Source organism: Portunus trituberculatus, chromosome 47, assembly GCF_017591435.1.
Source record: "Portunus trituberculatus isolate SZX2019 chromosome 47, ASM1759143v1, whole genome shotgun sequence".
Taxonomy (NCBI): domain Eukaryota; kingdom Metazoa; phylum Arthropoda; class Malacostraca; order Decapoda; family Portunidae; genus Portunus; species Portunus trituberculatus.
In genome coordinates this window covers 12002531-12028048 of record NC_059301.1, presented here as the reverse complement: position 1 = coordinate 12028048, position 25518 = coordinate 12002531, and the positions used below count along the sequence as shown (strand labels likewise).

The window sequence follows — 25518 nt, the reverse complement described above, 5'->3', positions numbered from 1 at the left end:
GTTGCTTGAAAGTTTGCTCTCTCTCTCTCTCTCTCTCTCTCTCTCTCTCTCTCTCTCTTGTGATGGTTGTTTGTTTATTTTTATAATCGTCCTCTGCAACCTGCTTTGACTTCTAAAAAAATAAATGAATAGATGACGATGATGATGATAACAACAACAATAATAATAATAATAACAATAATAATAATAATAATAATAATAATAATAATAATAATAATAATAATAATAATGTGGGCTTTACACTTATTGTACTCTCTCTCTCTCTCTCTCTCTCTCTCTCTCTCTCTCTCTCTCTCTCGCAATCTGTGAGTGTGTGTGTGTGTGTGTTGTTGCGATGCCATTCTCTCTCTCTCTCTCTCTCTCTCTCTCTCTCTCTCTCTCTCTCTCTCTCTCTCTCTCTCTCTCTCTCACACACACACACACACACACACACACACACACACGTCACCTGTTTTCATAAAGGCACCACAAAAAGGTTCCGTAATTACAAGGCGGTGCTGGGAACGTCATGGCTTGTAGTGCAATAATTATCACGGCACCAATTAAAGATAAGATCGTTACTAACCTCGTCCTTTTAATTAGAGATGCGCACTATTACTACAGAAGAGAAAGGTTTATAATGTACGTGTACTAGCAATGCATTCTATTTGTTTAACTTGCCCTTGTGTTTGTATTAGAAGTTGATGGTTTTCCTTGGTTGGGCTTCTTTGATTCATAGTTGTGTTCGTTGTTACTTTATTTCCTCCTCCTGTGTACTTACTAGCAATGCATTCTATCCCTTCAGTACCACGACACGTTTTCATATCTATACTGCTTATTATTTGGTGATTTTATACAGCTTCAGATACTTAGTGTGGGGATTGAAATAGTGACGACTCTGGCCATTAATCTTCTGACCTCCATAGAGTCTTTCTAATGTAAATAAAATCGTCTAATCACACCCAAACTCAAGGTAAAAATGTGTCCCGGTACTGAAGAGGTTGCCTGTTTGTCTTGCGCTTGTGTTTGTATCTCAACTCGAAGGTTTTGGTATGGCTTCTTTGATTCATAGTTGTAGTTTGTTTTTTTTTGCTTCCCTCTCCTCCTCCTCCTCCTCTGGTAAACTCTTTTGTCCTTTCAGATTTGTTGTTGTTTTGGGCTTCGTACTTTTGGTTGTTCTTGTTTATTGTTTCTTGTTGGTTGACTTGATTTGTTCATTCGAGATCTTTTCTGTTTAATTATTTTCTTGACTTTTTATTATTATTATTATTATTGTTATTATTATTATTATTATTATCATTATTATTATTATAAAATTATTTAATTATTTCATTTTATTTGTTTATTTATTACTTTTTTTTTATCTTTTTATACTGGCATTCCATATAAGGTTTGTTTTCTCAGTCATTTCTTTCGAGCTGGTCCTATTTTCTCTCTCCTCTCTCTCTCTCTCTCTCTCTCTCTCTCTCTCTCTCTCTCTCTCTCTCTCTCTCTCTCTCTATCTATCTATCGTCAATTGATGTACTCTCTTTCCATCTTAGGCTCATCTTTTCAACATTCAGTATTTTCAGTATCTAGGCGTCAGTCTCATCTTGTTCAAATTACTACTGAAGATTGTTGATGAAAGTTTAGCATTACTCTTTTCTTCGTACGCAAGACATCAAAGGTCATAGTTATGTAGGACCTCATCTACTGTAATTACCTAAGTTTGCTGCTTTAGTCTACTGTATAGTACTTAATAAATTGAACGACTTGGTCTCTCAGGATAACTATTATTAAAGGCTACAAAGGTAAATTATTCGAGTTTTCACGGGTGTGTCTTTTCCCATTAATGATACATAATATTTGATAAGCTATCGCTAGTATTATGAAAACACACCCGGAGAACCCCCAGCAACTTGCACTATACACCTGGCTTGTTAAAAGGGGTCGAGATAAGACGTCGAAATATTTAATGAAAAATACGCCCCTGAAGTAATAAGAAAACACACACACACACTAAAAAAAAAAAATTTAAAAAAAATAGTCAGGCTACACGTGGGAGTCCCGTAACAAGCATAAGTACCTTCATCCACCCATTGTCTTTCTTGGTCATGATTTTATTGAGTTTTTTTTTTAGAGTTCCCTATTGAGGCAGCGCTGACAACATGATTACCGAGTCTATTCTGGTCACCTACCACTCTATTTCAGAACCAGTATCTTTAAAGCTCTTCTTTAAGTCTGACTCTATTAAGCTTAAACCTGCAGCTCTTTCTAGTTCTATCGGTCCTAAGGGTTTAATTTACACCACTCTTGTATCCCATTATAATACATACCTCAGTCAAATTCCTTCTTCGATAATCATTACCGCAGATAATTTTTCAACCTTCATAGATCCACGTGTGTTTGGAGGGAGGTCCACTTGTGCTTAGAGAGAGGAATTATTTCAAATTTTTCGATCACAAGAATATCAGCCTAACCTAAATCAAATCTTGTAATGTTATCATGAGGGAAAAAAAATGAACTGTTACTAAGGAATTCTTATAAAAAAATCGCTAGAATCATGAGAACCTGACAACTTCCACCACAGTCCGCCAGAAACTACATTGATTTTTACACTTGTCTCTGTGATTCTAGAGCCAGATTAACAAGATTTCTACACTACTAACTGGCGAAACGCTCTTGAGAATTAACCTGGCTGACAATCTCTGTGGCCTTTGATATAGAGTCATGGTGAGAGAGCAAAGCGTTTCTGAATACGGGCTAAAAAGTAGGTTGAGATGAGACGTCCAAACGCTTATTAATTCTGAGTACGATTTTAATTTTGCTCTTCTCCATTTTACACTACGAAAAATGAACACAATAAAGATATTCAGGAAAGAGTATTTACTTTTCCAGAGCTGTGAGGAAAACAGAGAATTGACATAAGAACAAACGCGCTTTAGAATACACACACTGTTTGTTTACACTTCATTTTCTTCCTTTGTAATGGCACTGTTTATTTCCTTTACAATGGCACTGTTTGTTTCTTTACAATGGCACTGTTTATTTCCTTTACAATGGCACTGTTTTTTTCTTTATAATGGCACTGTTTATTTCCTTTATAATGGCACTATTTATTTCCTTTACAATGGCACTGTTTATTTCCCTTACAATGGCACTGTTTATTTCCTTTATAATGGCACTGTTTATTTCCTTTACAATGGCACTGTTTATTTCCTTTACAATGGCACTGTTTATTTCCTTTATAATGACACTGTTTATTTCCTTTACAATGGCACTGTTTATTTCCTTTATAATGGCACTGTTTATTTCCTTTATAATGGCACTGTTTATTTCCTTTATAATGGCACTGTTTATTTCCTTTATAATGGCACTGTTTATTTCCTTTATAATGGCACTGTTTATTTCCTTTATAATGGCACTGTTTATTTCCCTTACAATGGCACTGTTTATTTCCTTTACAATGGCACTGTTTATTTCCTTTACAATGGCACTGTTTATTTCCTTTACAATGGCACTGTTTATTTCCTTTATAATGGCACTGTTTATTTCCTTTACAATGGCACTGTTTATTTCCTTTACAATGGCACTGTTTATTTCCTTTATAATGGCACTGTTTATTTCCTTTACAATGGCACTGTTTATTTCCTTTATAATGGCACTGTTTATTTCCTTTATAATGGCACTGTTTATTTCCTTTATAATGGCACTATTTATTTCTTTATAATGACAGTATATGTTTTGTAATGACACTTTATTTCTTTATGATACCGTGTGTTCTTTGATAATAGCACTGTTCCTTTTATAATGGACACTTTGTTGATTTATGATTGCACTGCTTGTTAGGCACTGCTGTTCTGTTAAGGTAACTCTTCCTTTAGTGGCACTGTTCCGTCGTGATGGGCACTCTTTGTTTCTTTATAAAGGACATTCTTTGTTCCATTAAAATAAATACTATTATTTCCTTGATAATGGCACTGTCCTGCTAGACTTTATACTGTAGAGTTCTTTTAAAAGCTCCAGAGTTCCAGACCTCACCAATGAAGGGGATGGAAGAAAGAGTGGAGGTACTGACTGACTCCTGCACTAAAAGACTGGATATAATATGGTTGTGACTGGCATAATATACATAATTGTTTGTATCTCCCATATGTAGCAAATCTTACGAGTTAAAGAATGGCACTGCTATCTGTTGTTAATGAGGTACACGGCCGTCATGAGAAGGTAGTAGTAATCTTTTCAGGATTTGTATGGGATTGAGAAAAATATGTGAGTTGTCTACCTGCTTCCGTTTTCCTCCTTCCTACGACTTGAACTGTAACAAAACAAGAGTATCAACAGATCTGTGGAATCAAATAGGCCCATTTTTTCCCCTTTCAGAAAGCAGCAAGTTGGATTTTTTAACACTCAGTCAATCTGTTTGGCATATAAATAAAACAATGTAAAAAAATGAGTAAATCAGCCAATTAATAAATATATGTTTTCTCTCCTTTTTGCAGATACCCGGCAAGAACACCTTGTTATGTGCATTCTGACTGAAAACAAGATTAAAACCAAGACCATGGGATGAACAGTCACCGCCAGTCTTCAGAAAGGTAAAAGGAAATGTTGCTTTATGATCTGTTTGTTTTCCATCAGTGCACAAACATGGCATCATTCTTTCCTCTTCGGGCTGCTCCGTTAGGGGTCGCCACAACGGATCACTCGTCCTAACCTTCCGCTGTCCTCTGCGTCTTGTTCTTCTGCTTAAGTCACCATCATGTCCACTGATGATTTAGTTTTATCTAGCCTGCCATTTTTTACGAACTATGCTTAGGTTGATAACACACGAACATAAGGGAAGCTGCAAGGAGCCAATACGTAGCAGTCCCATACATCTTCGTTGTTTGAGTGAACTGAAGACCGTAATCACACAATCGTTTAAGAAGCTTTCGAGTATAAGAGAAACATAGCGCTGTATTGAGACACTTGTGGGTGAGTGCTTCTTGCTAGTTGTGAGTGGAAATAATGAGGTTTACCAAATTTATAACTTGTTGAAGCTCGTATTCTGAAACGCTGTGGGCTCCAATAAGGGCTATTCTCAAAGACAAGTTGAGTTTTCATTGCTATTTTATCTCATTAATGATGCAGAATCTATGTTAACCTGTAAACTGGGACACATTTGAGATATGTGTACGATTAGACCATTTTATTGACATTAGGAAGTCTATGGAGGTCAGAAGATTAATGGCCAAAGTCTCCACAATTTTCATCCCCACATAAGTTTTTGAAGCTGAACAAAACCATCAAATAGTCAGCAGAATAAATATGGTAACGCGTCATGGTACTCAAGGTGTTAAACTATCATTGAAATCGTGAGTCTGAAAATACACTAGTAGCTCCACCACAGCGTGTGAAATCGTGCAGAATCATGACACCGTCCTTGAAAACTCCAAATAACATCCACTACAAATTTGTAAAACGAGTCGAGACATGACACAGAGACGTTTGAAAACACGGACGTCACTCGTGAATATAGAACCTTCACGAATAGAAGTCTTATCGGAATACAATGAGCTCTCTCTCTCTCTCTCTCTCTCTCTCTCTCGTATTTGTTTTCATAAGTTCCTCTTCCTTCACTTCCAATAGAGGCTTCACCATTCCTGCCTCCGTGTTCCTTCCTCATTCTCGTGTCATTTGGGTTTCTTTGTCTTTCTTCTATGTTGCTTCTCTTCCTCACTTCTTTTCCTTTTCCTTTTCTTTTTTTTTCTTTTTGTCTCATAGTCATTCTGCCTTTCTTTTTCCAGTTTCTTCCTGCAAACATCTTTCGAGTACGATTGAAATGAATTCTCTCTCTCTCTCTCTCTCTCTCGCCATTATTTTCGTCTGTTTTATGGCACGTCATATTTCTTTTCCATTTCTCAATAACTGAAGTAAAAATAAAATGTGTGTGTGTGTGTGTGTGTGTGTGCTTTCTTATCCATACATTGTTTTCCCTGTCGTCATCTGAACGTTGGTATAGTAAGGTATGCTAAGGAAAGTCTTGAAGGGGGGAGGGGTGAGGAGGGATCAGCTGGGTCTTGAAGGAGTGGTGGGGGGAGATGTTGGGTAAGGGTGGGGTGGGGGAGGGGAGGGAATGGACGATTTATTAAGGTTTCTGATCCCCCTCCGCTCTAGGCTGCCCCAAGGCCAATCCACGCCCCTGAGAGAGAGAGAGAGAGAGAGAGAGAGAGAGAGAGAGAGAGAGAGAGAGAGAGAGATTCAAAACTTTTATTCACACTATTACCAGAGAGAGAGAGAGAGAGAGAGAGAGAGAGAGAGAATGCTTGACAGAAGTGAATGCCGCTGGGACCTGTGTGTGTGTGTGTGTCGTCACCTCCCTGACAACCCAACAAGAGCTGAGCTAGTGTTGCTGGTGCTGATGTTGTAAGTTAGCAACACAAACCCCTCCCTCCCGCCCAAACTCCCCTAACCCAATCCCCATTCCCAAACGACTCGCCGCGTGGACGAAAGAGGGAGAGGGCGGGAGAGAAACAACAACGAATCACGGAGAGTTATTGTTGAGGAAGAGAAAGGTTGCGAGCAGATAAGTAGGAAGTCAAATCAGTAGATAGAAGAGAGAGAGAGAGAGAGAGAGAGAGAGAGAGAGAGAGAGAGAGAGAGAGAGAGAGAGAGAGAGAGAGAGAGAGAGAAAGGGGTGAGACCAGGGCAACTAAAAGGGGAAAGGGAGAGAGAGGCAAGAGTCATGTAACCCAAACGCCCTGCTGCCAACTTCCCACTTAAAGGTGTGATTCGGATGGAGTGGCGGCGTGTAGGGACGGGGACAAGGGTTGGCAGGGACAGGGGAACAATAACAACGTGTCTAGGGAAGGAAGGAATGGGGAGGGGAGTGGAAGCCTATTGTACAAAGAGGCGGCTGCAAAAACATGGTAAATAGACGCCAGTGAGCGAAGAGGGTAAAAAGAGAGAATACAGGAAAAGGGAAAATGTTACCGGGACAGAGATACATCGTGATAGGAAGTGATACGTGATGAAAGGTTTTGAAGCTGAGGTGATGAAGTGAGTGAGTGGTGAAGCTCGCTGCTGCTGCTGTTGCTGCTGCCGCCGCCGCCGCCTACTGTGTGGCTGGCTGCCTGCCCCAAGCCCTCCGGCCCGCTATTCCCATGTCTTGCCTGTAGCCACACCGTCAGTTGTGAGCAAAAGACAAACATTGGATAGACAAAAAGGCGAAGGCTGCCTCTTTTCTTCGGGATTTTGTGCTATTACTTTTTTTTTTAATATTTACAGAATGAAAATTATTATTACTGATAGTATTATCATTATCATCACTATTATTACTATAAGAGACGGTGCAGCTAGTTAAAACTAATCATATATACTTGTCTTTAGACACACACAGCTTTATTTATATATATATATATATATATATATATATATATATATATATATATATATATATATATATATATATATATATTTATTTATTTATTTATTCACCTTGACCCAAGTTCAGCGTCTTGGCAGAACTCAAGACTAATGCGAAGGATTTCTAATCCAGAACTTACTTCATACTCTCTCTCTCTCTCTCTCTCTCTCTCTCTCTCTCTCTCTCTCTCTCTTTCACACCTAGCTACTTGCCTCACTATCCTCCTTTTCCGCATTTATCAGTTACAATATTTGTGTCTGTCTATCTTTTTATCTACCTCTAAATATATTTTCCGCATTTATCGAAATCAACACCACCCATCCATCCCCCTCTTTCTGTTTTGTCATTCGAAATTACAGCGATTCTAGATTGATAAAAAAGTTTATAATTCAATATAGCAAGCAAAGTTGATTATCGGAACGAAAAGCGCGTTATCCAAATGCCAACTCGGTAAATTAATTATAAGTTCATTTTATCTCTGCTACCGTTCCCGACTGGATAACTATATTGATTTCTTACGATGAAATGCAGCAACGGAGAATACATTTATCCACTCCCTGCGTGGCGGTACTTGAATATCTGCTATGGTTAAGCGTCAACATGTGGCAATCAGCATTGTCTTCTGCAACACTGATCAGAGCGAAAAAAAAAAAAAAAAAGACGAGTTTCTTTGAAGTGAATTAAGTGTTAGATGTCTACACAGTAGTGAAGACGATGACTAGGAAGGCCCCGCGTAGCTGTCTACAAGATGCATGAACGCAGACCACACCCACCATCACCAGCACCACCACTAAAATAGTTCCTCTGTGCTTGGGAAGGGACGAGACGTATTGACTTTCCCTCTCTAGAGAAAGAAAGCAATTCGTGATCATAATTATCGTTAACAACTTTAGAGTATTTAACCTTACGTCTGAAGGGGGGGGGGGTGGAGACCATGCTGTTATGACGCAGTGAAAGCTGCTATGGCGGGCACAACAAAATTCCCTTCAAGACATCTTCTCATTCCCTGAGGTTTGAAGGCAGTAAGTACAATATATTATCATGAAACACAAACATCTTACGCAGCAATGTATGATTTTGCGTATACACGTAGTAGTAATAGTAGTAGTAGTAGTAGTAGTAGTAGTAGTAGTAGTAGTAGTAGTAGTAGTAGTAGTAGTAGTAGTAGTAGTAGTAGTAGTAGTAGTAGCAGCAGCAGCAGCAGCAGCAGCAGCAGCAGCAGTAGTAGTAGTAGTAGTAGTAGTAGTAGTAATAATAATAATAATAATAATAATAATAATAATAATAATAATAATAATGAAGAAGAACAGTTTAACGACGAGGGCAGCAGTGTCTTTAAAGCTGGGCTCTTCAGATTCGTGGGGCACAGGCGATAAGGAAAGAGATATAGGCAAAGGAAACGAAGAATAGAGAGGGCGAGCACTACATTGTGTTGATAGTGCTCGAGTGGACGGAGAAACGGACCAGACCGGATAACATGATCGATTAACCGAAAAAAAACGAGAGAGAGAGAGAGAGAGAGAGAGAGAGAGAGAGAGAGAGAGAGAGAGAGAGTGGGGAGGGGAGGGACAGGGAAATGAAGCTGGGGGGAATGTGAGGTAATAGTGAAAAGGCTTTAGGAGAGATACTGGTTAGTAATGATAGATCAAGATGAAAAGAAACAGTATAGTTTTTGAATAACGAGAGAGAGAGAGAGAGAGAGAGAGAGAGAGAGAGAGAGACTGGGCGAGACCAAGAGGAATGGAGAGAGGGAGGGAGGGAAGGAAGGGATGGAAGCAAGAGGGACGGGCAGGAGGTAAGTGGGATGGTACGGGGAGGGGGGAGAGGCGGTGGAGAGATGTGTTGGTTGGAGAGAGAGAGAGAGAGAGAGAGAGAGAGAGAGAGAGAGAGAGAGAGACGTGACCACATAGCAGTTAAAAAGTATCGTGTTGGATGTGATACTTTATTTCAGCAAGTCCCGAGTTGTTTTATTCGCACACCCCATCAGAAATGTCAAGAGTGAACCGAGCGACGTTGTCAAGTCTACTCTAGCCATGCTCATTACTGGGGAAAAGGGAACTACAAACAGTTATTATTTGTGTACAAATATGAAATGTTTACTTGGAGTGAAGAGCGGTTGGAGGTGCGTGGGTCCCTGTGTAAGGATATGAGTATCTAACGTTCCCTTACATTTGGCATAAAGTTGGCCCTTCTCTCCCCTACCTACTCCCCCCTCCCAGCCCCTGATCTTCCCAGTGCGTTCATGGCTCAGATACTTGTTCAATCCGGTTTGTGTGGCTGCATCTTTCGCACTGGTGAAGGTGTGGAGAGGTGCTGTGGCTATGTTTGTGTGCAAACGCTTACCTTTAAAGGTAAAAATGTGTTAGTGTATGCGTGGGATTACAATGTCCTGAGGGAGCGGAATGCGTGGGCAGCTGGACATCAAACATTTCATGCAAGCGTGAATTTGAGCGAGATGATGTCACTTAGTGGAAGACAGACTGCGTTACTCAACACTCCAAGGCCTGTTGCAACGGGTGCCTCGCTAAAAAATTAGGTTATTATAATTTAGTACAGGCGATATCTTAACACTGCCACCGCCCTGAGCCCCCCGGGAAAGGAAAAATAAATAAATAAATAACTCCGTATTTCGGCCTGACTAAACTATTATCTTTCTGCACTACCGTGTATTTTATACAGTACTTCACACGCATATATATATATATATATATATATATATATATATATATATATATATATATTATATAATTAAGTTAGATTTTTTTCTGACACGCATCCTAAGGATTAAGAGAACTAGCAGCGGACAGCCGTATATTCGTAGGCCCATTACAGGCTGGCCTGGCAGGCTGCTGGCACTCGACACATCACAGGCTCGGGGGACGGGACGGGAGACGAGACAGCGGGGGAGTGGGGGCGCACAGGCGCACAGCACACCACACCTCGGACAAAGAAAACACTCGGATGCCCCAATTCTTAATATTTAGACCTTAGATACAAGTAGGGTGGCGAGGGTCGACGGGTGGAGAGTAGTGGCGGGAGTGGCAGGGCGAGGGGTGAAGGGAAATGAAACAAGTGTGGCGGTGCTCGGCTGACGGGCGCTGCCTCCCGCACCAGCTGACCGCTGCTACGTGAGGGCTGGGGCCTTCCTCTCGCCGAGGCAGCCTCTGCTGGTGTTTCCCGATGCACTCCACACGGTATTATGGGCCTGGAGTAATTTTATTTGACACTTAGTCCCGGATATCAGGGTAAAACCACACTCATAATGCCACGGCACAATATGGCGTCGCGCTGCTCCTTCACTCGATACAGCACTGAGGGTGGAAGTGGCGTGACGTCATGCGATCACTCCGCCCTCTGGAATATATGTACGTGTGTGTGTTTCAACCATTTCTATGCTAGAAACGTGTTTCTTATTTAGAAATGCATGATTATAGTATATTTCAGAAACCAAAAAAATATTCATCAGTCTAATGGAGACAAAATATATAGAGAACCAATGGGGGACTAGTTTGCGTGGCGGCAGCGGGTGCGCAGCGAACCAAGGGTGGAGAAGCAGCAGCAGTTCCCCCAACGACTCAGTCACACGGCTGCTATGATCGTGTTGAGGTGTACCGCTCTTCTGTGTCTCAGAGTCAGCCCGCGATACACTCGCAAGAAGCAAATATCGTCCTTATTGAACGAACACTTAAGACGGATTATTGCGCTCGACCCGTGACATCATGAGTGCTGAGGTTATTCTTCCCTCACCCAAAGTGAGCCTGCTGGATTCTGGCACCCTGGGCACCATGGACCCGATGGCCCTGCCTGCGGTGTGTGGCCCCCACCGGGGCACTCGCCGCCCCTCGGGGGGGACGGCAGAGAGCGAGAGCGACTCACCGCCTCCCAGCAAGAAGAGCAAGAAGTCCCGCCGCCGTAGAAAGCGACCACGAAAGCGCTGCGACAGGAGCGGTCTACGAACCAAGCCCGTGGCGCCCTTCAACACCACCCAGTTCCTGATGGAGGAGCACGACTTGCTGCAGGACACAGACATAGTGGCACGCCCTCGCCGCCACCGGGACTCATCTTTCAGCATGGATTCAGACGACCAATCCAATCAGTTTTACTCCTCGCCTGAAGACGAGGAGGAGTTCCTGACGAAGGAATTTTGGACGGCGTACGAAGACGTTCACGCCGAGCGGCTGGACACCATGACGAAGGCTCAGCTGGTGCAGGAGTATTTGGCGCTGGAAGAGAAGGTGGACCTGCTGGAGCGTCAGTTGCGCGCAGTGCGAGCTCGCCACCGTCAGCGCTTCCAACAGCAGGAGGACGAAGAAGACGATGCTGTCGGGCCCGGAGAAGTTCGTGTAGATTCAGAAACTGCACAAAAGATTACGATTTTCCGGTCTGAAATCAACAACCTTGAAGTGGAGAACAGGCGGCTACGGGAAGAAAACTTCGCTCTGCGACGCTTTTCGGAGAGCAGGACCTTGTCTTCGTCTTCATCTTCTTCATCTTCGTCTTCCAGCAGTGACAGCAGCAGCAGTAGCAGCAGCAGCGATTCTTCAAGTGACAGTGAACAGGAAGCGGAGGGCCAGCAGGAGGGGACAGTCCTACAAGACAGTGTCGCTCCTGTCGTAGAGTGCCAACCTGACAGTGGGGTTTCATGTGACAGTGTCGAACCTGCTGACCCTCCTTCGTCTTCGTCTGCCACTTTGGTGTCGCGCGAGCAGCCGGAAGTAGAGGAAGTGACGGGCAGCAAGTGCGAGGAGGCTGGGGGCGTGGAGGGGGAAGTGTCTAGCACCACCACGGCGTAGCCCCTCCCATCCCCGCTCACCCAGTACCGCTCTCACTCACTCATCTGTGATCCAGGACTTTACTTAGGTTAAGGTCTACACGAGTGACACCCACGCCTACGGTGCTCCCTGCCGTCGTGGCCAACAGTCTCCAAGAAGGAAGAGGTTGAGGCTGCGACTCTACGACAGCTGTGGAGGTGAAGGAACACCTCCTCAGATACTGCATTATCTGCAGGGATGACTGAGGTTGATCTCTTGGATGTTAATGTTTGTAGTGTTTGAAACAATAGTTTTCTGTTTACCATGTATTTTTTTTTTTTTTTTCCGGCAAAGGTGGCCGCTAAGCCATCCAACACTAGTTTCTAGATACCTGTCCGCCTTCAAATTGAGCACAACTCAGTCATGTGTAATAACGTGAAGTTATTGGTGATTATCAGTGCTGCTAAAAATTGCTTGGTGCATTGGATCTCATCATAGCGGAGTTATCACATCAAAATTGGACAATAGTGCAAGGCGGCGCTAGGGCGGGAGTGGCGTGCTACCCCCAGCACATCTTGAAGCTAGTCATGGCCTCCCCGCCACTCAGTCGAGACTGGAAAAGAAAAAAAAAAAACAATGAAAAGGAAAGATTGCCAATTCAACAGGATATATCTGTGACAGTAGAGACTGTGCGTTGCTGGCGAGCACTGGCTCGCTCCTTGGCTGTGACCTACGCTTGGGACCCATAACCCGGGTCCTCTTGTTGACGAAGTGCTTCTGTTGATACTCGATTGTCATCGTGGTTCACTTGGATCCCTCTACCTTGAGTCTATAAATGTCTATTTTTCTTATCAATTTGTGTGGATATGCAGATTTCAAGAATCATGACAGTATGGATCAAAGGTGTTATGCATTTCTCCTTCTTTTTTACTGTTAAGGTGCGTCGTTCCAAGTAGTGTTGGGTCAGACGCAGAGCTGACAGCCGCACGCACGCGCCTAACTGACCCCAGCTGTGGGCGTGAGGCGCGGGCGTGATGGGCTAGGCGTCTACTGGACATATCCTGTTATTGGCGGCGGAATATTTTCTGCCAGAGTTCTGAAATTGCTCAACAAAGGCTTCGTGATCTCGTCACTTTTAATTTTATTTACCAAGAAAATGTTTAATTTTATTTATGGATGTTAATTTAGGAGCTTTTTCAGAATGCTGGTTCAAGCGAGTACAAAGTTCCCCTGTCTCCTCGTGTTTATTTTTTTAAGGAAGAGTTTGTTATATATAAAAAGTAATATATGTTATGAAATACCACCAAAAAAAATGGTGTATATGCAAGAGGCGAGGAGGGCCAGCTGGCGGTACCTGACTTGTGTGATCATCTTTCCTTTTCAAAGTGTTCGTGCTTCCGCGCAACGTTATAATATATATATTGTCAAATCTAAAAGAATAAAATGCATAGAAATTTAAAGATGCGCGTTATTTTTTGTCCTGATGTATTACTTATAAGGTTTATACACTATTGATGGATGGGCAGGAGTGGTGTTGCAACGGAGGTTAGTATGCACAGGTGGCAGAGTGAGTGTGCTTGGCAACAAGTTGAGGCCTTGTCCTATGTTCAAGGAGGTGGATGCAGGTTAGGACATGGCATCATTGAGGCGGTGTCTGACAAAGTTGGACTTGGTAAGTTTAGTGGATGTATAATAGTTGTATTACTCAACAGTAGCGTCCACAGATTGAAGAAATACAGTTGGTAAGTATATATATCTTAAATGAAGAGATGCAGAGAAGAAAGGTAAACGTTTAATAAGTGAACGGTGAAGAAATATTCTTTTAGCTTCCCCTTCACTGCCTCCGTTTTCTCTTCGCTCACCATCCCTCACCCTTCATTCCTCTCTCCCCCTTCTCCCATCCCCTCCCAAAGACTACCCTCCACCTACCTCCCCAGGTCCCCGTCCTTTCTTTGTCCCCTCCTCCCCCAGCGTTCGCTCTCCCACGCCCCTGCCCCCAAGCCATCCCCCTGTCGTCCTGGCATTCATTGGTGATTTTTACTTTCATATTTGCTTCTTATTTTTTCCTCCTGTTCCTCCCTTGGATTTAGTTTTTGCCTACTACGAGTATGCATAGCCTCAGCATGGCCGCCCTCATTCTCTCTCTCTCTCTCTCTCTCTCTCTCTCTCTCTCTCTCTCTCTCTCTCTCTCTCTCTCTCTCTCTTCTTTTCATTCAATGTTATTTAGTCACCATCCTCTCTTTCCTATTCGTCGTTCCTCCTCCTCCTCCTCGATCTTCTTCTTCTTCTTCTTCTTCTTCTTCTTCTTCTTCTTCTTCTTCTTCTTCTTCTTCTTCCTCCTCTTCTTCTTCTTCTTCTTCTTCTTCTTCTTCTTCTTCTTCTTAATATTTTTCATTCTACTTTAGTTCATCCTTTTTATCTCCTCCTCATCCCTCCTCCTCTTCCTCCTGTTGCTCGTCCGTCCTCCTCTTCCTCCTCTTTTTTTTTTTTCCTTTTTCTTCTCAATATTATTAATTTTACATTAGTTCATCCTTTTTATCTCTTCCTCGTCCCTCCTCCTCCTCCTCCTATCTATCATTCATGTCGTTGCGCATTTCCCTTTCCTTCTTTCCTCCTCCCACGCCTCCTATCTCTTCCATTCTACCATTGTCAATTATTACATTTTTTTCCCTCTGTTCTTCTGTGTCGTCACATTTTTGTTACTATCTCTATCTCGTTTCCTTTAAGGCGGCAGCGTCTCTTACCTTTCCTACTCTCGCCTTTTCTCTTCCAGTTCTCCCTTCCTTCTGATTCTTATCTCTCTGTTTTCCATTTTCTTCTTGTTCCATTGTTATTATGGTCCCCTTATCATTGTGTTCCATCTCCTCTTCCCTGATGCATTTCTGTTCTGTTTCATATTTTTTCTTTTATTTATCAGTAGTTCCGGTTTCTTCTCCTTTCGTCTCTCTCTCTCTCTCTCTCTCTCTCTCTCTCTCTCTCTCTCTCTCTCTCTCTCTCTCTCTCTCTCTCTCTCCACACAATTTTGTTCCTTCCTCCTTGCATTTCCATCTTTACTTCATCCTTCCTGTTCTCATTTTGCATCTCCCTCTCCCCCGTTTCTTTTTTCTTCATTAATCTTTTTTTTTATTCTCCTTCCTCTTCCTCAACTCCCCCGCACCACCCCTTTTATCTCTTATCACAAATAACTTTTGTTTCTCCTTACTTCTGCATTTCTAGCCTGAATTCTCATTGTTCTTTTGCATCTGCTCTCTCTCTCTCTCTCTCTCTCTCTCTCTCTCTCTCTCTCTCTCTGCCGTCACAAGCTTAGTTACAAGGAAGGTAAATAATAATCCTCTTGCAAGATTTGAAGTCACGAACACTCTCTCTCTCTCTCTCTCTCTCTCTCTCTCTCTCTCTCTCTCTCTCTCTCTCTCTCTCTCTCTCTCTCTCTCTCTCTCTCTCTCTCTCTCTCTGTGTGTGTGTGTGTGTGTGTGTCTCCGTGTCTCCCTTTTTCTCTCATCATCTTTTTCACTAAGGATGTTATTACAACGCAATATTCTCCCCTCTCTCTCTCTCTCTCTCTCTCTCTCTCTCTCTCTCTCTCTCTCTCTCTCTCCGATTCTTTTGTCCCTTGCTGTTTCTCTTCTCTGTTTCCCTTCACTTCTATCTTCTTCCTCTCTTTGTTCCTCCTCTCCCTTCATTCTGAACCTTCCTTCCCTTTCCTACTCCCTCAGCCCTCAGCCGCATTCTCTGCTTCCTCTCCCTCCGCCCCTCTCGCTTTGGGATGCCGAATTGCCAGGCTGCCTGCTGATTGAACTTGTGACCCATATTCAGTCCGTGAGTTACCACAGTGGGATCAGTGACAGTCGCTTGTGCTGTAATGTATCTCTCTCTCTCTCTCTCTCTCTCTCTCTCTCTCTCTCTCTCTCTCTCACTTATGCATAATTTATCCAGTTGCTTAGTGTGGTTATTATGTCTATTGTTTTTTTTTTTTTTACATTTACTTCACTTCCATTCATGTACTGCTTATTAAGGCCTCTTTGTCGTCTTGTTTTTGCTGGGATGTCTAAATAATACTCGCCCGCTGGAGTTCAACACATGGTATCGCTATTGTCATTATTATTTCTGATTTATCAATTCAGTATATTTTTTTTTTCTACCCATCTCATGCAATAAATTGGCCAGCCAGTAAGCATGGAGGGGGGCAGTTGGCGCTATCCAATAGGATGTCCGCTTTGTACTGCCTGCCGACCGACCAGCCAGCCAGCCACCGCCAGAGAGAGAGAGAGAGAGAGAGAGATGCCGATTCAAGTCCGTATCTTCAAACATTTCATTGTCTTATATCAGTCATATTCCAACAGTCAGTAGTGGAAGTTATCAGTTTCTCAAGGGTGTTTCCATGATCCTTGTGATAGTTTAACACGGAATCTACACCATCAATGTGAGAAAACTAAGAGAAAACTATTAATGATCTCGGCAGTCTTGGAAAATGTCCGCTTATGAGTGTTCCAAGGGTTTAGCAACAGGAGTTTGAGTAGAGAGTTGGGCTGATCCAAGAAGATGCTTGAGACGTAAAAGTCAAGAAGATAGTGGTAGTGGTGGTGAAGAGAGAGAGCAGGAAGGCGGATGTAATAATGCTCCCTTATTCCCACTTTGGCATCTAACTTGACGGGGGAATAGGGAAGGGGAGAGGGAGCGAAGGGGAGGGGGTCGGTTAGTGAGGCGGTATTCTTCTCTCCCTCCCTTCCCCCTCCCTGCTATCGTCCCTCTCCCCTTCTTTCCCTCCCCGTCCCTCTCCCACACCTCTTTCCAACACACCAAAACTCCTGCTTGGCGCGCCCCCAGGCCCCACCACTCTCACTGTCCACTCTCCTCCCATTGGTCCTTATGTACTATATATATATATATATATATATATATATATATATATATATATATATATATATATATATATATATATATATATATATATATTTTTTCTTTTTTTTTTCGACGTATGTTATTATGTGTGTGTGTGTGTGTGTGTGTGTGTGTGTGTGTGTGTGTGTGTGTGTGTGTGTGTGTTTGTGTCCCCTCTCCTTTTGTGCCTTCCTGTCTGACTGACCTGAATATTCTCCCCAAAGCGTAAGTCATAAAGTTGTTTGTGTGTGTGTGTGTGTGTGTGTGTGTGTGTGTGTGTGTGTGTGTGTGTGTGTGTGTGTGAAAGGCATATATTATATATTATTATTATTATTATTATTATTATTATTATTATTATTTTATTAGCGTTCTAAAAATATTTTTGGTGCACTTTCCTATATGTAATAATCATAGATGTTAATTTTTTACATATTCTCTCTCTCTCTCTCTCTCTCTCTCTCTCTCTCTCTCTCTCTCTCTCTCTCTCTCTCTCTCTCTCTAATTCCTCTGACTATGTAAAATTCTTTGACTATTTGACTTCCAAGGTGGAGCACATCTTATCTCACTTTCCTTTGCTGAGATCTCCATTTTAGGGATTTCAATGTTCACCACCAGCTTTGGCTTTCATCTTCTTTCACTGACCAACCTGGTGAACAAACCTTCAACTTTGCTATCCTTCATGACCTAGAGCAGCTAGTGCAGTTCCCTACCCGTATTCCTGACCGCCTTGGAGACACGCCCAACATTCTTGATCTTTTCCTAACCTCCAACCCTTCTGCTTACTCTGTTAAACTTTCCTCTCCGTTGGGTCCTCCGACCACAATCTAATTTCCGTTACCTGTTCTATCACTCCAGTGCAGCCTCAGGACCCGCCTAAGCGGAGGTGCTTCTGGCATTTTAACTCTGCTAAGTGGGAGGAACTAAGGCAGTACTATTCTGATTTCCTTGGGATGATTATTGTTTTCATGTCAGAGATCCTTCTCTTTGTGCCGAGCGCATAACAGAGGTGATTATCTCTGGCATGGAGCTATACATTCCTCATACTTTCTCTAACCCTAAAGCTAAAAAGCCTTGGTTTAACTCTGCTTGTTCTCGTGCTGTCAATGATAGAGAGGCGGCTCACAAACGGTTCCGTAGCCATCCAACTGCTGAAACTCATGCCCTATATATTTCTGCCCGTAATCATGCCAAATCTATTCTCCAACTTACTAAAAACTCTTTCATCAATAGAAAATGTCAAAGTCTTTCCAATTCTAACTCCTCTCGAGATTTCTGGCATCTAGCCAATAATATCTCTAACAACTTTACTTCTTCGTCTTTCCCTCCTTTACTTCATCCAGATGGCTCTACAGCTGTCTCTTCTTTTCTAAAGCTGAACTCTTCGCTCAAACCTTTGCTACCAACTCAACTTTGGATGATTCTGGGCATATTCCTCCTACTCCTCCACCCTCTGACTACTTCATCCCTAAAATTAAAATTCTTTATAAAGACGTTTTCCTGGCCCTCTCTGGCCTTGATTCTCGGAAGGCTTACGGTCCGGATGGAGTCCCTCCTGTTGTTCTCAAAACTGTGCTTCCGAACTCGCTCACTGCCTGGTCAAACTCTTTCATCTGTGTCTCTACTTCTATTTATCCTTCTTGCTGGAAGTTTGCTCACATTCAACCTGTCCCTAAAAAGGTGACCACTCCAATCCTTCTAACTACCGCCCTATAGCTTTGATTTCCTGCCTTTCTAAAGCCTTTGAGTCTATCCTTAATAGGAAGATAATGAGGCATCTATCAGCTCACAACCTTCTCTCTGATTGCCAGTATGGTTTCCGTAAAGGCAGATCTACTGGTGATCTTCTTACTTTCCTAACTGAATCTTGGTCATCCTCTTTAGGGACTTCGGTGAAACCTTTGCTGTCGGCCTTGACATATCGAAAGCCTTCGATAGAGTCTGGCACAAATCTTTAATTTCTAAACTACCCTCCTACGGATTCTATCCTTCTCTCTGTACCTTCATCTCCAGTTTCCTTTCCGATCGTTCTATTGCTGCTGTAGTAGACGGTCACTGTTCTTCCCTAAAACTATCAACAGTGGTGTTCCACAGGGTTCTGTCCTATCACCCACTCTCTTTCTATTATTCATCAATGATCTCCTAAATCTGACTCAATGCCCTATCCACTCCTATGCTGATGATACCACCTTGCATTATTCAACAGCGTTCAACAGACGCCCAACCCAACAACAATTAAATGACTCAAGGCGAGATGCTATAGGACGCCTAACTTCTGATCTTTCACTTGTTTCTGATTGGGGCAGAGAAAACCTGGTTTTGTTCAATGCCTCAAAACTCAATTTCTACAACTATCTACTCGACATAACCTTCCAGACAACTATCCTCTCTTCTTCAATAACACTCAACTTCCCTCTCCTCTACATTAAACACACTCGGTCTATCCTTCACTAAAAATCTAAACTGGAAATTTCACATCTCTACTCTTGCTAAATCAGCTTCCAAGAAGTTAGGTGTCCTGTGGCGTCTTCGTCCATTTTCTCTCCCTCCCAGCTGCTTGCTCTGTACAAGGGCCTTATCCGCCCGTGTATGGAGTATGGCTCTCATGTCTGGGGATCCACACACAGCTTTACTAAACAAGGTGGAATCTAAAGCTTTTCGTCTTATCAACTCTTCTCCTCTAACTGACTGTCTTGATTCTTTAAGTCACCGCCGCAATGTTGCATCTTTATCTGTCTTCTACCGCTGTTTTCATGCTGTCTGCTCTTCTGAACTTGCTAACTGCATGCCTTCCCCTCCTGCGGCCTCGCTGCACAAGACTCTCTACTTCTTCTCATCCCTATTCTGTCCATCTTCCTAATGCAAGAGTTAACCAGTATCTTCACTCCTTCATTCCCTACACTGGTAAACTCTGGAACTCTCTACCTGTGTCTGTATTTCCACCTGCCTATGACTTAAACTCTTTCAAAAGAGGAGTGTCAAGACACCTCTTACGTTAACTGGACCCTCCTTTTAGATTTTTTGTTTTTCTTTCTCCTACTTTCCTCTTAACAGGGCCTGGCAACCAGCGGGATTTTTTTTTTCCAACACTGTTTTCCCTTGGCCAGTGCCCTTGTAATGTAACACAAAAAAAAAAAAAAAAAAAAAAGTGCCAAGTCTGAGCCCAAGTTATCAAGTCTTTTTTTAAGAATTCTTTGTACGTACTGTTTGTGAATTTGAGTCATCACACACACACACACACTCTCTCTCTCTCTCTCTCTCTCTCTCTCTCTCTCTCTCTCTCTCTCTCTCTCTCTCTCTCTCTCTCTCTGTCCTGCTCAAGGGCACCCACTCAGCTCAGAGGAAGAGGACTATCAGTTACACACCAAATAGTCCCTCCTACCCTCCCTTCCTCCCTTTCACCCTTCCTTAGTACCCCTTTCCCTCCCTTCCTCCTCCCTCATTGGCCCTTCCCTTCGTTCCTCATCATGCCTCCCTCCCCTTCACCCCTTCACCCCTGTACTCCCGAACTATTCTCTGTATTTCCACCTTATCACCCTTTATACTTTAGATACCCTTATCAGTTTCCTTCTTTTCCCTCAGTTCCTCAACCCGTCCCAACCCCGCCTTCCTCTTTTTTCCACTCCTTTCCCTTCCTTTCCTTCACTTCCCCCCTTTCTTTCACTGTACTGTTCTCTTCCTAGTTCTTTTTCCCTCTCACTTTTCAGTTTCTCTGGTATTGAAATGCGTTCTTTTTCTCATTGCCCTCCCTCCCTCCCTCTCCCATCCCCACAATAGCGACAGTGCCTACATCACCTGTCCCCTCCACTCTTCCTTCCCACCATCCTGTCTTCTCGTTCTCGTTCTCCTCATTGTCAATGCAGCCAGCCCACATCCACCTACCGCCACTCCATTGCTCACTCCATCCTTCGTGCCTCCACATTCTTTCATCCTCCTCCTTCCCCCACCTCCTCTTCCTCCTCCTCTTCCCCTTCTTCTTCTACTTCTTCTTCTTCATCTTCTCCTTCTTCTGTCTCCTCCTCTTTTAATTCAACAATAATACCTCTATTGTTTTCTCGTTTTTTATATCAACATTTTTTTTTCTTTCTTCACTTGTGACATTTTTATTCTTCCGCGTTGTATCAGCTAGGAATGGATAGATTGAATTTAAGTAAGGTAAGGTAAGGTAGGGGTAAATTTGGAAAAGTAATGTAAGGTAAGGTAAGGTTGGGTTGGGTTAGATAAGGTAAGGTTGGGTTGAGTACGGTAAGGTTACATTAGGCATGCTGGGTGAGGTAAGGCAAGGCAAGGGAAGTGAAAGTAAAGTGTGGTTAAACAAGGCAAGGCAAGGCAAGACAAGGTAGGGTAACGTAAGATTTAGGAAGGGAAGGAAGTAAGCTATGACAAAATAAGATACGATAATGTCACGTTAAGACTTGGCAATTTGTGTGATGGAAAATTAAAGTAAGGTAAAGTCAGGTTAAGTATACAATAGAGTTAGGGTAAGTTTGCATCTGTTTGTTGAGCGAATCGTGTCTGACTCGGGATGGGGAGGCAGCACACACCGCCCGCCTGTCAGGTCTCGTGCCGCGCGGTGTGGTAAGGGGGCGGGGCAGGGCAGCCATGTTGGTGTGACGTCACGATGTAAACATTGAGACCCAGCTGAGGAGTGGCAGGAGGGAGGAGGGAGGGACAGATTGGAGCGAGGAAAGGAATGGAACAGCAATAAAGAGAGAATATAGGGTAGGATTAAATGCTGGAGAAGAATTACATAATACAGGAAAGGATTAGAGAGAGAGAGAGAGAGAGAGAGAGAGAGAGAGAGAGAGAGAGAGAGAGAGAGATTGTTTCCATTCATAAGACACTGAATAAGAATAGAAAGAAAAAAAAGGCTTCTTAGATCTTGCAATTCATTTTCTTTTATATATCGGTCTTCATCTTATCTATTTCTATTATTTGTCTTTTTATTTATATGTCCATTTATTTATTTGTCTATTTATTTATTTGTTTATTTATTTATTTCAAAAATGAAGTCCTGACATGATTACACCAATAGAAAAATGAAACTGGACAAACATGAAAAAGTCAATATGATAAATGAATTAATATATAAATAATAAGTAAATAAATAAATAAATAGAACAAAAATAGAAAAAAGTAAAAGATACTTCCTTGATACTTCCTCTCTCTCTCTCTCTCTCTCTCTCTCTCTCTCTCTCTCTCTCTCTCTCTCTCTCTCTCTCTCTCTCTCTCTCTCTCTCTCTCTTTCTTGGCGGGCATTCAGTTACAAATGTTTACTTTCATTCGTTAGTTTGAAAGATTTACTGATCTGTTTACACCCACACTATTATTTACGTTGAGGTGTCTGTTTATTCGGATGGACATTAAACGATTAGTATTATCAGTAACAATAACATTTAGTAATAAGAATAACAGTAACAATGACTTTACTTACACATCAGGCATGTCTTACGAAACGAAATGAAGAATAAGGAGAAAAGAACTAATGGTGAACTAAACATGTGGGCTTTTCACGGGAATTTCTGGGCTAAAGGGATACTTTTTTGGGGTACCTCCTATCTCAAAGCCCACCCGCTAGGAAACCGTTGCCCCGAGTGAGGAAGCCCAACTTATACTCGGACCGTGAACAGGATACGAACCCGTGCGCTTGGAGACCCCTCGGAACCCAAAGCAAGCATGGATCCACTGTACCACAGCGGCCTTGTAATATTTGGAGGTTTTCTCTCTTCTGAACGATTCCTGGTAACTTTAACTCCTTCAATACAGAGACGCATTTTCATCTTGATTTTTGGGTATGATAAGACGATTTTATTTGCATTAGGAAGCGTCTATTGGGGTAAAAAAATTATTAGCTACAGTCTTTACTATTCTAACCCCCAACATATGTTTCTGAAGCTGTATAAAATCACCAAATAGTAACCAGAATGAATATGAAAACGCGTCCTGAAGAGATTGATTAGTTGAGAGTGAAGACATCAAGAGATCAGGATACATGCATCACACCAGCAAGGATTCAACACTTATTAATTCTTTAATGTCTCGCCCCTCTAACACACACAGCTGTTGTTGATGGAAGCGATGCCTAACGTGTGTAGGTGTAAACTGAGAAAATATTACGGCAGGGCAGGTTGGCTAGACTGGGTAAAGACTCCTGGCACTGGCTTCTCAGGTCACGTGGTCTCACAGGCACTGCTCCCTTAGTAATAGTTGAATGCCGCTACTCGGTGTTCAGGAGAGAGAGAGAGAGAGAGAGAGAGAGAGAGAGAGAGAGAGAAATTCTGCATTTTGTTATTATTATTATTATTATTATTATTATTATTATTATTATTATTATTATTATTATCATTATCATCGTCATCATCATCATCATCATCATCATCATCATAAGCAGCTGCAACAGCAACAGCAGTAGTAATAGTAGTAGTAGTAGTAGTAGTAGTATTAGTAATGGTATCGCAGCTGTAGTAGTAGTAGCAGTAGTTATAGTTGTTGTTTTTGTTGCAGAAGGGGACGGTGGTAGTAGTAGTATTAGTGGTGGTGGTAGTGGAAATAGTAGTATTAGTAGTAGTGGTCGTGGTGGTGGTGGTGGTAATAGTAGTAGTAGTAGTAGTAGTGTTGGTGGTGGTGGTGGTACTAGGAGATGATCGATTCATTAAAATATTGATAAGAAATGCAGCGGGTACAAATTTCTAGTAACGGCAGCATTACTATCATGTACGAAGGGCCGGAGCCTCTCTCTCTCTTAGTACCCGCCCCCCACAAAAAAAGAAGAAAAAAATACTAATGATAACAGTAATAGTGATAGAGATAGTGATAATGATGGTTGTGGTGGCGGTGGTTCTGGCCATGGCACTATCACCACCATCACCATCCTCATCATCACCATCAGTTAATTAATCTCCACACAGGAACAAATTATTATCCCAGCGGCTAAATATCTCCCATTGATTTATTAGTCTCTATAGGGAATTTACATATTACTCCCCCCATCCCTCCCCATCCCCATTGTCCTCCCTCCCCTGTGCTTTCCTCCTCCCCATGCCTGCCTACCTGCCTGCTTCCTTGCTTACCTGCCTGCCTTCCCCCCTCACCTCTCTCTCTCTCTCTCTCTCTCTCTCTCTCTCTCTCTCTCTCTCTCTCTCTCTCTCTCTCTCTCTCTCTCTCTCTCTCTCTCTCTCTCTCTGTCTGTCTGTCTGTCTGTCTCTCTCTCTCTCTCTCTCTCTCTCTCTCTGTCTGTCTGTCTGTCTGTCTGTCTGTCTGTCTGTCTGTCTGTCTGTCTGTCTCTCTCTCTCTCTCTCTCTCTCTCTCTCTCTCTCTCTCTCTCTCTCTCTCTCTCTAAAAAGTTAGGTAGGCAGTCGCGTGTCTGGCATCGGCGACGTCACGGGACGGTCGCCATGACAACCCTTTGACCTTCCTCAACATAGCGGCATTTGGCAACTCGAGAGAGAGAGAGAGAGAGAGAGAGAGAGAGAGAGAGAGAGAGAGAGAGAGAGAGAGAGAGAGAAAATGGGAGCTTTAAAGAGGAGCGTAACACTTTCTGCGTTTTTTTTAGCTAACCTAACCTAACAACCAATAAATAAAGACCATAAATAAAAATGATAATTACTAAATACATGAATAAAAAAAATAACACGACAAACCTGTTATCCATTTAATCCTTTAAATAAATATTTTTTTTTTACGCCTTACACTCTCTCTCTCTCTCTCTCTCTCTCTCTCTCTCTCTCTCTCTCTCTCTCTCTCTCTCTCTTTTAATGCCAATCTTCTTCACTCGCCTTGCAATTTATAAACAAAACTCAACACTTTCTATATTTATTAGCAAAATCCTTGTATTATACTGAGAAAACCATCACTAGGACAGGACTCCCCTTTCCCAGCACACACATGCAAACTTTTACGTAAGCATTCCTTCAGATCGTTTACGCAGCATCTTTATTTACGTAATCGCGTCTTCTGATGTTACGGAGTGTACAGTGAGGCGAGGCTGCGCAAGGTGGCAAGGAGAGGGTTGCGAGCTGCTAACTTAGGGGCGTTGGGGACACGACGTGTTTAGTAAGGAAGGGATCAGCTGGCGGCGTCTTGGGATGTTGAGGCAGGGACGGAGAGAGAGAGAGAGAGAGAGAGAGAGAGAGAGAGAGAGAGAGAGAGAGAGAGATTAATTATTGAGCTACATACGTCACACACACACACACACACACACACACACACACACACACACACACACACACACACACACACACACACAGAGACTGCAATCCGTCTTTAAGTCTGTCTATATCCTTTAATGTCTGCCTGTCTGCTCTCTCTCTCTCTCTCTCTCTCTCTCTCTCTCTCTCTCTCTCTCTCTCTCTCTCTCTCTCTCTCTGTCTCTCTCTCTCTCTCTCTCTCTCTCTCTCTCTCTCTCTCTCTCTTGTAGCACACAATATATTGAAAAAAAAACTTCGTTATGTTTTTTCTCGTTCTCTCCGTTCTTCGTAGTTTAAGCAGCAGCAGCAGCAGCAGCAGTAGTAGTAGTAGTAGTAGTAG

The 25518-nt window shown here is 42.6% G+C and overlaps 2 protein-coding genes and 1 long non-coding RNA gene across 4 annotated transcripts in view; 2 read left to right on the top strand and 1 right to left on the bottom strand.

Moving 5' to 3' along the window:
* The window catches only part of LOC123520559, a 151328-nt gene that overhangs the window by 69282 nt on the left and 56528 nt on the right, over positions 1-25518 (top strand). Inside the window, exon 4 of the mRNA XM_045282941.1 lies at positions 4461-4556. The gene's annotated coding sequence lies outside the window, so the exon portion shown is untranslated. The remainder of the gene's footprint in view (positions 1-4460; positions 4557-25518) is intronic.
* LOC123520566 lies at positions 3619-24146 on the bottom strand. Of its 2 annotated transcripts, none has more exons than XR_006679308.1 (2): positions 24084-24146; positions 3619-5809 (listed from the first exon to the last, which is right to left on the bottom strand). It is a non-coding gene; the product is annotated as an uncharacterized LOC123520566 (long non-coding RNA). The 2 variants fall into 2 exon arrangements; XR_006679309.1 differs by having other exon boundaries at positions 3619-5545; positions 24084-24133.
* LOC123520564 (protein HEXIM1-like) lies at positions 9222-13577 on the top strand. The gene is made up of 2 exons (XM_045282949.1): positions 9222-9717; positions 10811-13577. The coding sequence occupies exon 2, from the start codon at positions 11086-11088 to the stop codon at positions 12157-12159; it is 1074 nt and encodes a 357-aa protein (XP_045138884.1). The 5' UTR covers positions 9222-9717; positions 10811-11085; the 3' UTR covers positions 12160-13577.

Coding starts and splice junctions, on each gene's coding strand:
- LOC123520564 (XM_045282949.1), top strand. CDS start 11,086: ATGAGTGCTGAGGTTATTCTTCCCTCACCCAAAGTGAGCCTGCTGGAT.